This window comes from Pan paniscus, chromosome 3 (genome assembly GCF_029289425.2).
Source record: "Pan paniscus chromosome 3, NHGRI_mPanPan1-v2.0_pri, whole genome shotgun sequence".
Taxonomy (NCBI): Eukaryota; Metazoa; Chordata; class Mammalia; order Primates; family Hominidae; genus Pan; species Pan paniscus.
This window is the reverse complement of record NC_073252.2, coordinates 166,001,810-166,014,370: the sequence shown is the minus strand read 5'-3', so window position 1 is coordinate 166,014,370 and position 12,561 is coordinate 166,001,810. Positions and strand designations below refer to the sequence as shown.

The window sequence follows — 12,561 nt, the reverse complement described above, 5'->3', positions numbered from 1 at the left end:
GCCTCTACTAAAAATACAAAAATTAGCCGGGCGTGGTGGCAGGTGCCTGTAATCCCAGCTATTCAGGAAGTTGAGGCAGAAGAATCGCTTGAACCCGGGAGGTGGAGGTTGCAGTGAGCCGAGATCGTGCCATTGCACTCTAGCCTGGGGGACAAGAGCAAGACTTTGTCTCAAAAAAAAAAAAAAAAAGTCATGATATCCTCTGTCTTATTTAATTGAAAAGGGGATTGAAATGTACTACTCAGTTTATCTCTTTTTGTTTGTTTGTTTTTGAACCTCCTGAGTAGCTGGGATTACAGGCATGTGCCACCATGCCCAGCTAATTTTGTATTTTTAGTAGAGATGGGGTTTCTCCATGTTGGTCAGGCTGGTCTCGAACTCCTGACCTTAGGTGATCCGCCTGCCTCAGCCTGGCTGAGGCTGGGATTATAGGTGTTAGCCACTGCACAAGGCCTAGTTTATCTCTTTTTCATGAGAATAAAAATATTTCCTAAATAAATACTTTGGCAAATTTTTCTACCATGAAATATATCTATGTTCTCTCTCCTATCAGTGATAATGAACAAAAGGAATACTAAAATAACTTTCAAACTGAAGTCTTGCTATGTTTTGTGTAGTGTGTCCCATGACAGTGCGCAGGGATTTTCTGGATAAATTCATGAAGGAGCTTTATATAGTTTGCTTGTAAATTTGGATCTTTAGTAATATTCAAAAATAGACTGACTTTTAAAAATTATTCACATTGAATTTTGTATGACATATATTACATTCACAAAAGAGAGAGAGGAAGAAAGACAAAGAGATTGAGATTGTTTCTGCTACTCTAGGTAGCATCTTTTAAACTAAATGTTGAGGAAAATCTGACATCATAGTTAAAAATCCTATTCCCTGAAAAAAAAAATAAGATGTAGCATTTGCAACTTTGCTATGCTTTTCTCTTAACTAATAACAAATTATGTATTTCTTTTAAAGGCTAATAACCACATACAATATTTTCTACATGCTTATGAATTGATAGAAGAGAGACACACCTATTTTGATCAGTGTATTCTGTGTTTAAAATAGTACCTGTTAAATAGTAGTTGCTCAATTACTAATAGGTTAATGAGATCACACCACAAAAGGTACTATGAAAATAGTGACAGCTTTGCTATAGAGAACATTTTTTAAAAAGGTATTTATTCTAGTTATTTTCTAGATGTATTATTATTTTCTACATTTTTGTTCTTATCAAAAAACTTGAGAAAAACAGGTAATAAATGATGTGTTGCATTTTCGCAGATATATAGATTTCAGTTACAGAATAATTACAGAAAATCACTCCGTATACTTAAACATTAATACTAACCATTGGCATGTATGACAATCAATATAAAAAGAAAGAGAAGATGATTAGAAATACCCAGCATTATATGAAAAGAGGATTATCTAAGTAAACTTTTAAGTTTGTCCTGCTCCTTTTCTGCTCAGTTATGACAATTTAGGGGGGAAAGACAACTTTTTAAAATTACTGAGGAATGTTTTTTCCATAGGCATAATCTCAACAAATTTTAGTAGACAAAATAGGTAATTGTCCAAAAGTGGATTTGTAAAAGTATTATTGCCCTATCATAAAAAATTTTCTTTCTAGTTATGCATTTAAAAATATTTACTGGGCCGGGCGCAGTGGCTCACGCCTGTAATCCCAGCATTTTGGGAGGGCAAAGTGGGTGGATCAGCTGAGGTCGGGAGTTCAAGACCAGCCTAGCCAACATGGTGAAACTCCGTCTCTACTAAAAATACAAAAATTAGCCAAATGTAGTGGTGGGTGCCTGTAATCCCAGCTACTTGGGAGGTTGAGGCAGGAGAATCGACTGAACCTGGGAGGCGGAGGTTGCAGTGAGCTGAGATCGTGCCATTGCACTCCAGCTTGGGCGACAAGAGCGAAACTCCGTCTCAAAAAAAAAAAAAAAAAAAATTACTGAACACCTATCAGTTGCCAGGTACTCTTACGGATGCTGTGGATACAATAATGAATCTTGCTTGGAGTCTGGTATAAGACAAGTGAACAAACAAGTAATATTATTGAGGTAGTCATTAATGCTATGAAGATAAATCATGTGAGACAGAGATAGATAATGATGGTAGGGGTGGTTATTTTGGATGTGGTGGGCTACAGATTCCTCTGTGACATTTGAGTAGGCAGCTGAAGAAGCCAGACAAACGAATATTTGGGGAAGAATATTCTGTGCAAAGCAAACAGCGCATTTGGGAATGTACTTGTGGTGTTTGTGAAATAGCAAGAGTACCAATGTGTCTAGTTTCTCTAGCTTTCCCATTGTGGCTTAATTGAAGCTCAAAGAGTTTTTCAGCAACTTTATGACAGGAAATACTTGCATTCTATTAAAATGCTATTTTATGAAGTAATTGTTTTATTCTCTTTCAAGGTGGTGACAGCTACTGGAACACTTGCTTTAGGTGTCAACATGCCTTGTAAATCTGTGGTTTTTGCTCAAAACTCAGTCTATCTGGATGCGTTGAATTATAGACAGGTATTGCAAAATGCATAAACTTGCTTATTGTATTGCTGAAATATGGCCATAGCATAGTAAAACATGTGAACCTTTAGTTTACAAACATGCCACAATTCACAGTAGCATAACTGGACATTCATCCTTGCCTGGCTTTCAGTTTTAGTTGTGGTATAGTTGAAAGCACCTGCATTTGGGATTGTGTGATTAACCAGTTGTGTGACCTCGGATGAAATATCTGAACTGCCTGATTCTCATTTTCTATCTCCAAAATATGGGTAATAATTACTCTCCCACGGCATTTGCAAGAATTAAATAAGTGATTTGTACGGAAGATAGACATCAAAGGTGCTTGATAAGCATTTACTCATTCATTTGCTGTGCACAAGATTTTGCACTCTAGAATTATCTTTAATGCTGACCTCATCTTTACTCCTGACACCAAATCTGTTACCAAGCCCACTTCATTACTGTCCTATAGAGGTATTTGATTTTTGCCTTGCAATTTCTGTATCCACCATCTTTCATCGTACGTTCTTAGCCTTGTATTATTAGTACAATTTCCCTGATTCTCCATTCTCCTTATTCTACCACGTCCTGCAGACAACGTGGTTTATCTTCATACGACCTCCCTGCTCAGAGACATTTGATAATTATTTCTGCTTGCAGAATCAAATTTAGATATGTCACCCACATTCAGGTTTTTATCAACGTGCTTCCCTCCCTTTATCTCTAAACACTTTTTGTTCTCCTTATAGGCCTTGTTCCTACCCAATATAACATTCTTATATCATTTCCCTGCATGTTAACAACCCCTGCTTTTTATTTCTATTGCTGCTGCCATACTCTGAATCAATTCTTCTAACTCATTTTTGGGAATCTTCTCCTTTAGGCTCTGGAGCTAGGGTGTTTGATATTTGGGATGACGGACTTGGGAATTGAAATGTCAGGGTTTGAGTTCTAGATCTTCCACTTTGTGGTTGTTTCAGTATGGGTACATCTCTTATATTATCAGTGCCTTAGCATAGTCTAAGCACTTAATAAATAAGAGTTAACATAAGCTCTGTAAAGAGTTTATTCATAACTTGCTTTTTCACAAGTAGCATTTCTGAATTTTATTTCACTCATGTATTTATTCTGTTTGTGCCCATATTTTATTTTGTGATTTGTAACTCAACACACTTGTGTGTGAGAGAGGGTAGAAAAGGGATGAGAGATGGGGAAGATGGGCCGGGAGAGAAAATTGGTATATTAGAGTTCAGCTGTAAGTGATTTTGACATCACTGTTTTGCCAGTGTTCTTTGTTTCTTCAATAGATCATTATTTCTTTGATATATATTACACAAATGCCTACTGCAATTAATGGCATGAAATACGTACGTAATGATGACAAATGTCTCAGTTTTTAGATCTATCTCAGTCATGGCAAATTTCCTAAGCACTATGTAGTTGCATGTTAGTGTCCGTTCCTTAATGGTTAGACATATGCACAATTTCCATGCTCCAAACCAGAGTAAAGGGCTCATTCTTACACTATGGCAGTAGAAGCATTTAGGGAAGTTTTACATTGTAATTCTATTCTCTTTTCAGATGTCTGGCCGTGCTGGAAGAAGAGGTCAAGACCTGATGGGAGATGTATATTTCTTTGATATTCCATTCCCCAAAATAGGAAAACTCATAAAATCCAATGTTCCTGAGCTGAGAGGACAGTTCCCTCTCAGCATAACCCTGGTCCTGCGACTCATGCTGCTGGCTTCCAAGGGAGATGACCCAGAGGATGCCAAGGCAAAGGTACCGTGCTGGACACTGCCTGAGGTTCAGTCTTCATCACTGGCCTGACTTTAGTCAGGTCTGCTGTTCTTTTAGAAGTCTGTAGCAATCACCCTTGAGTTTCATCAGTCTTTTAATGTTTTGTAATGTCTTGAATCGTATAGAATTGGGGGTAGCTAGGGAGAATAACAGTTTTGTTTGTTTCCACCATCAGACATGGAATTTGTGGCTGGATGGGCACTGAAAATTACCCAGGATTACTATTTTCAGGTGTGAAATGCAGTGTCCTATAATAGTTAAGTGCTGGCTAAGGATTTAAAAAGCTCTAGGCGATTAATAGACTCCTTTCTACCATTTAGAAAGAAAAAAATATTTATTTTTATGATTTTGTAACAAAAAGGTTTAAGTGTTTCATAAAAAAAGTAACTCAAACTTAGGAGTATGTGGGAAATGTAGAACGTTGAAATAAGGAAAAAGTGCCCCTGTTCCACTCCCCAAAGACATTCACATTATCATTTTTTTTTCAGCCAGTTTTCTAGGCATGGGTGTGCATTTGATTTTTAAACACTGATATCGTTGTATGTAACTGAACTTCAAAATATGGTTGTAAATGTGTCCTGATGTGTGTTGCCCAGATAAAAATTTTGTATCCAATCCCTCAATGACAGACTTAAAATTCATAATTACATAATTTGATTCTCATCTTTATGGAGATGCATTGTTAATGATACCTGTTCTTTCTGTTTTTGTATAGTGATTAGCATGCCCAGTTAAATCAGATACTGTTTTCTGAAGTGGGGATTCTTCTAGGATTCTTTTGATGAGTTGGCTGATCCTACAGAGCAGTCATACATCATTTTTAAGACCAAAATTTCCCCATTCTTGAGTTCTTCATTTTTACCTCTCTATAAAGAGGAGTACATCTTCTAATAAGGTTTCTTATTTTTTTAAATGGTTATCAGGGTGGTTCATTTTCTTTGCTTTGCATATCTGGGAAGACCTACATGTAAACTTCTCACATATGGGACTCTTAAAAGTGGGCATAACATTCTTAGAATATTATTATCTTCATTCATCAAATCAAACTGAGATTGTTTCCATTGCCTTCTGGCATTTAATGTTTCACATAGAGGAGCCATGGCAGTTTCTGTTTTCTTGCAGTTAACTTGATATTTTTTTCTGTTTATGCAATTATATGAATCTTTTTCTTTATTCTATTTCAAATGTTTTATTTCCTATGATTTTCTATTTTATGGATCATTTAAAAATTGATGTTTTAGTTATTATATGAGACCTTTCAATCTTCATGCTCAGGTTTTTATTTGTTGTGGTGAAATGCACATAAAATTTACCATCTTAACCATTTTAAGTGTACAGTTCAGTAGTGTTAAGTACATTCATATTGCTGTGCAATGCTCAGGTATTTTTCAAATGAAGAAGAGATCCTTGAATTGTATCTTTGTTATTTGCTTCTGTTAATTGTTCTGTTGTTTTTTCAGGAAAAGTTATAATTTTTAAATTGAAACCCACTTTTCTGTTCTTCACTGCTATTTTTTTCTTTATGAGAAAACATAAAACTTACCTTCCATATCACTGATGGTCTTAAGTGTCAGTTATGGCTCTTCATAATGCAAATGTGGATTTTAGTTCTGCTACTACTGGACTTTTGTTTTCCTGAAATTCTTTTTTTTTTCTTTCTTTTTTCTTTTCTTTTTTGAGATAGAGTCTTGCTCTATAGCCCAGGCTGGAGTGCGGTGGCATGATCTCAGCTCACTGCAACCTCCACCTCCCAGGTTCAAGCAATTCCCCTGCCTCAGCTTCCTAAGTAGCTGGGGCTACAGGTATGCGCCACCACACCTGGCTAATTTTTTGTATTTTAGTAGAGACAGGGTTTGACCATGTTGACCAGGATGGTCTCGATCTCCTGACCTTGTGATCCACCCACCTTAGCCTCCCAAAGTACTGGGATTACAGGTGTGAGCCACTGCACCTGGCCCCTGAAATTCTTTACTACTCCATCCATCACTCTTTTATATCATAATAATGTACTTTTTAAATGTCAATTTATATTGTCTCTATACCATAGGCTGTAGTGCCTTGTCTCAAAGAAGTCATATCATTTGGCACCCATTAAGTATGACAAATAATTTTTTCTTTTTTTCCATCTTCTTATTTTATTTTATTTTAAGTTCTGAGGCATATGTGCAGGATGTGCAGGTTTGTTATGTAAACATGTGCCATGGTGGTTTGCTGCACCTGTCAACCCATCACCAAAGTGTTAAGCATAGCATGCATTAGTTATTTTTCCTGATGCTCTTCCTCTCCCTGCCCCAACAGGCCCTGGTATGTGTTGTTCCCCTCCCTGGGTCCATGTGTTCTCATAGTTCACCTCCCACTTATAAGTGAGAACATGTGGTGTTTTGTTTTCTGTTTCTGCATTTGTTTTCTGAGGATGATGGCTTCCAGCTCCATCCATGTCTCAACAAAGCACATGATCTCATTCCTTTTTATGGCTGCATAGTATTCCATGGTGTATATGTACCACACTTTCTTTATCCAGTCTATTGTTAATGGGCATTTGGAGTGATTCCATGTCTTTGCTATTGTGAATAGTGTTGCAGTGAACATATACATGCATATATCTTTATAATGGAATGATTTATATTTCTTTAGGCATATACCCAGCAATGGAATTTCTGGGTCAAATGGTATTTCTACCTCTAGTTCTTTGAGGAATCTCCACACTGTCTTCCACAATGCGGTTGGACTGATTTACACTCCCAGCAACAGTGTAAAAGCATTCCTGTTTCTCTGCAACCTCACCAGCATCTGTTGTTTCTTGACTTTTTAATAATTGCCATTCTGATTAGTGCGAGATGGTATCTCATTGTGGTTTTGATTTGCGTTTCTCTAATGAGTGGTGATGTTGAGTTTTTTTCATATGTTGGCTGCATGTATGTCTTTTTTTGAGAAGTGTCCGTTCATGTCCTTTGCCCACTATTTAATGGGTTGTTTGTTTTTTTCTTATAAATTTGTTTAAGTTCTTTGTAGACTCTGGTTATTAGACATTTGTTGGATGGATAATTTTCTCCCATTCTGTAGGTTGTTTGTTTTCTCTGATGATCATTTCTTTTGCTGTGCAGAAGCTCTTTAGTTTAATTAGATCCCATTTATCAGTGTTTGCTTTTGTTGCAATTGCTTTGGGCATTTTCATCATTGTATTATTCCATGTTCATGCTGCTGATAAAGACATACCCAAGACTGGGCAATTTACAAAAGAAAGAGGTTTAATGGACTTACAGTTCCACATGGTTGGGGAGGCCTCACAATCATGGCAGAAGGCAAGGAGGAGCAAATCATGTTTTACAATGGATGGCAGCAGGCAAAGAGAGAGAGAGCTTGTGCAAGGGAACTCCTCTTTTTAAAAGCATCAGATCTCATAATACTTATTTATTATCATGAGAACAGCATGGGAAAGACCCGCCCCCATGTTTCAATTACCTCACACCAGTTTCCTCTCACAACCCATGGGAATTGTGGGAGTTACAATTCAAGATGGGATTTGGGTGAGGACACAGCCAAATCATATAATTCCACTCCTGGTCCCTCCCAAATCTCATATCCTCACATTTCAAAACCAATCATGCCTTTCCAACAGTCTCCCAGAGTCTTAACTCATTTCAGCATTAACTCAAAACTCCACAGTCCAAAGTCTCGTCTGAGACAAGGCAAGTCCCTTTTACCTTTGAGCTAGTAAAATCAAAAGCAAGTTAGTTACTTCCTAGATATAGTGGGGGTACAGGCATTGGGTACATACAGCCATTCCAAATGGGAGAAATTTGCCAAATCAAAGGCACCACAGGCCCCATGCAAGTCCAAAATCCAGTGGGAAAGTCAAATCTTAAAGCTCAAAAATGATATCCTTTGACTCCATGTCTCACATCCAGGTCACACTGATGCAAGAGGTGGGCTCCCATGGCCTTGGGCAGCTTCACTTCTATGGCTTTGCAGGGTATAGTGCCCCTCCTGGCTGCCTTCATAGGCTGGCATTGAGTGTCTGTGGCTTTTCCGGGCACACAGCGCAAGCTGTCAGTGGATGTGTCATTCTGGGGTCTGGAGGGTGGGGGTCCTCTTCTCACAGCTCCAATAGGCAGTGCCCCAGGAGGGACTCTGTGCAGGTTCTCCAACCCCATATTTTCCCTTTGCACTGCCCTAGCAGAGGTTCTCCATGAGGGCCCTGTCCCTGCAGCAAAATTCTGCCTGGACATCCAGGAAGTTTCATACATCCTCTGAAATCGAGGCAGAGGTTCCCATACCTCAGTTCTTGACTTCTGTGCACTGTCATGCTCAACACCACGTGTAAGCTGCCAAGGCTTGGGGCTTCCACCCTCTGAAGCAATAGCCTGAGCTGTACTTTGTCCCCTTTTAGTCATAGCAGGAGCAGCTGGGATGCAAGGCACCAGGTCCCTAGACTGTACACAGCAGACAAACACTGGGCCTGCCCCAGGAAACCAGTTTTTTTTCCTAAATCTCTGGGCCTGTGATGAAAGGGGCTGCCACAAAGGTCTCTGACATGCCTTGGAGGCATCCCATTGTCTTGGTGATTAATGTTTGGCTCCCTATTACCTATGCAAATTTATGCAGCCAGCTTGAATTTCTCCTCAGAAAATGGGATTTTCATTTCTATCACATTGTCAGCCTGCAAATTTTCTGAACTTTTATGTTCTGCTTCCCTTATAAAACTGAATGCCTTTAACAGCACCCATGGCACCTCTTGAATGCTTTGCTGCTTAGAAATTTCTTCTGCAAGATACCCTAAATCATCTCTCTCAAGTTCGAAGTTCCATAAATCTCTCAGGCAGAGGCAAAATGCTGCCCGTCTTTTTGCTAAAACATAACGAAAGTCACCTTTGCTCCAGTTCCCAACAAGTTCCTCATCTCCATCTGAGACCACCCCAGCCTGAATTTCATTGTCCATATCATTATCAGCATTTTGGTCAAAGCCATTCAAGAAGTCTTTAGGGAGTTCCAAACTTTCCCACATGTTCCTGTCTGCTTCTGAGCCCTCCAAACTGTTCCAATTTCTGCCTAGTACCCAATTCCAAAGTCACTTCCACATTTTCAGGTATCTTTTCAGCAGCACCCCTCTCTACTGGTACCAACTTACTGTATTAGTCTGTTTTCATGCTGCTGATAAAGACATGCCCAAGAGTGGGAAATTTACAAAAGAAAGAGTTTTAATGGACTTACAGTTCCACATGGCTGAGGAGGTCTCATAATCATGGCAGAATGCAAGGAGGAGCAAGTCATGTCTCACAATGGATGGCAGCAGGCAAAGAGAGAACAAGCTTGTGCAGGGGAATTCCTCTTTTTAAAACCATCAGATTTCATAAGACATATTCACTATTATGAGAACTGCGTGGGCAAGATCTGCCCCCATGATTCAATTACCTCCCACTGGGTTCCTTCTATGACATTCGGGAATTGTGGGAGTTTCAATTCAAGATGAGATTTGGGTGGGTACACAGCCAAACCACATCAATTATGAAATATTGCCCATGCCGATGTCCTGAATAGTATTGCCTAGGTTATCTTCTAGAATTTTTATAGTTTTGGGGTGTACCTTTAAGTCTTTAGTCCACCTTAATTTTTGTATAAGGTGTAAGGATAGGATCCAGTTCCATTTTCTGCACATGGCTAGCCAGGTCTTCTATTACCATTTATTAAATAGGAAACCCTTTCCCCATTGCTTGTTTTTGTTGAAGATCAAATGGTTGTAAATGTATAGTCTTGCTTCTGAGTTCTCTATTCTGTTCCAATGGTCTATGTGTCTGTTTTGGTTACTGTAGCCTTGTGTTAAAGGTAGAAGTTGGGTAGCATGATGCCTCCAGCTTGTTCTTTTTGCTTAGGATTGTCTTGGTTGTATGGGCTCTTTTTTGGTTCCACTATGAATTTTAAAATAATTTTTTTCTAATTCTGTGTAGAATGTCACTGGTAGTTTAATGGGAATAGCACTGAATCTATAAATTACTCTGGGCAGTATGGCCATTTTCACAATATTGATTCTTTCTATCCATGAGCATGAAATGTTTTTTCATTTGTTTGTGTCCTCTCTGATATCCTTGAGCAGTGGTTTGTGGTTCTCCTTGAAAAGGTCCTTCACTTCCCTTATTAGCTGTATTCCTAGGTATTATATTCTCTTTGTAGCAATTGTGAAGGGGAGTTCATTTGTGATTTGGCTCTCTGCTTGTCTGTTGTTGGTTTATAGTAAAATGCTTGTGATTTTTGCACATTGATTTTATATGCTGAGATTTTGCTGAAGTTGCTTCTCAGAAGCTTTTGGGTTGAGATGATGGGGTTTTCTAGATATAGGATCATGTCATCTGCAAACAAAGACAATTTGAGTTCCTCTCTTCCTCTTTGAATATCCTTTATTTCTTTTTCTTGCCCGATTGCCCTGGCCAGAACTTTCAATACTGTATTGAATAAGAGTGGTGAGAGAGGGCATACAAGTATTTTTTGAAAACAACTTTTTTTTTGCTGCATATAGAAAACAATTTTCATAGGTCAGATCTTTTCTTTAGAGGAAAAGATGTCCTTGTCACAGTCTATGAGATCCTGTAGAATATGATCTCTTACCAGCTTGTAAAACTCACTTCTTCGTCTTTCCCATATGGCCTGGTACCTGCTTCATGAACACCCCAGGCACATTCCAGTCTGAGGACCATGGCTCTTGCTGTTTCTTCTCCTTCTAAGATCTTCCCTGAGACATATACATGGCCTCACTCTCTTACCACATTAAATTCTTTGCTCTAACATTATATAGTGAAGCCTACCCTCACCATGCCTTCTAAATTGTAAATGTTTCCCTGTCTGCTGCATTGACAATGTTTCTTATTCAGTTAAATAGAGTTCTCGTCAGTTCCTATATAGCATCAAATCTATCTATGTATCTATCTACATTGATCTATCTTTCTTTATGTCTATCATCTATATTTCTATCCATCTACCTACCTCTATCTATCTATCTATCTATCTATCTATCTATCTATCTATCTTCCTTCTATCATCTATCTGCTATCTGCTATCTACCTACCTTTCTATCTATCATGTATCATTCTATCATTTATCTTTCTATCCATCTATCTATCTACATCTATCAATCATCTATCTACCTATCTATCATCTGTCTTTCTATCTTCCTATCTCTATCATGTTTTTATATATTTTCTCTATATTTTCCACTAGAATGTAAGCACTCCAAGGCCAATAATGTTTGTTTGTCTGATTTTCTGATGTAGACATTCAGTACATATTTACAGCATGACCATAATTTTAGGAAGATGATCAATTTTTCTTAAGAAGAATTGATCTATTGTGTGTTTTTCTATTTTATCACTTTGGATATATCTATCCAAATCTGATGGTTTGCCAAGCAATAGGATGGATGAAATTTCTTCTGGCTTCACTCTATCCACCTAAATGCTAATCAAATACCCTTTCAGAGCTGAGCTGGATGAATAGTTTTTGGCCCAAATATCAGTGTTTAGCAGATCTTCATCTATGTAGTTTTCTGGACTGAAAGGTCGTGTTCTACTTCTGCTAGTCTTATTACACATTGATTATCTGGATGACATTAATCACAATAAACTGTAGTATGCAATGCTATCAGGATTCTTATAATCTTAGTATGACTTTAATATGAGGTCTGTACCTCTGTGGTTATAGTGAACCACCATGAAACCCTCACCCTTTACTATGCTGTTTTCTGACTATTGCCGTCTCTAACTAAATGTGGCATATGAGAGAGAAGAGGTTGCAAAAAAGGCCAGATATGGTGCCCTCAAAAATATCATCCCACAGTAAGGAGATGGAAAGTGCACTCCCTTCTTCTACCCTTCCACTCTTTCTCCCTTTCTTTCTTCTTCCTTTCCTCTCTCTTCCCTTCCTCTTCCTTTCTCTCCTTCCCTTCCCTTCCTTTCCCTTCCCTCCCCTCCCCTTCTCTCCCCTCCCGTCCCCTCCACTTCCCTTCCTTATTTTTTTCCTTCCCTTCCTCCACCTAGTCCATTAACCTTATAGTAAGTAGAGATTCTTTCTAGGTTCTGTAAACCCTCAGGCCTAAAGACAGGTTAAGTTTCAATTTTGGTGATGCTGGGGTTTTTTTTTTTTTTGGAATTTCATAGACATTTTAATGGGAAGTTGAAAGATACATGTACTTTAATGCAGTTTTACTCTGGAAAACAAGCAATATTTTTATAACATTGGTGAAATCAACCTAGTT

At 38.3% G+C, this 12,561-nt stretch overlaps 1 protein-coding gene across 5 annotated transcripts in view; it reads left to right on the top strand.

The window, feature by feature from the left end:
• The window catches only part of DDX60 (DExD/H-box helicase 60), a 157,219-nt gene that overhangs the window by 69,346 nt on the left and 75,312 nt on the right, over window positions 1–12,561 (top strand). For all 5 annotated transcript variants that reach the window (XR_008625256.2, XR_008625255.2, XR_004671266.3 and 2 more), the window contains exons 29-30: window positions 2,427–2,531; window positions 4,101–4,301. Coding sequence is in view for 2 of the 5 variants with exons in the window: in XM_034959384.3 (XP_034815275.3) it covers window positions 2,427–2,531; window positions 4,101–4,301 (306 nt within the window). In the remaining 3 variants the exon portion in view is untranslated. The remainder of the gene's footprint in view (window positions 1–2,426; window positions 2,532–4,100; window positions 4,302–12,561) is intronic.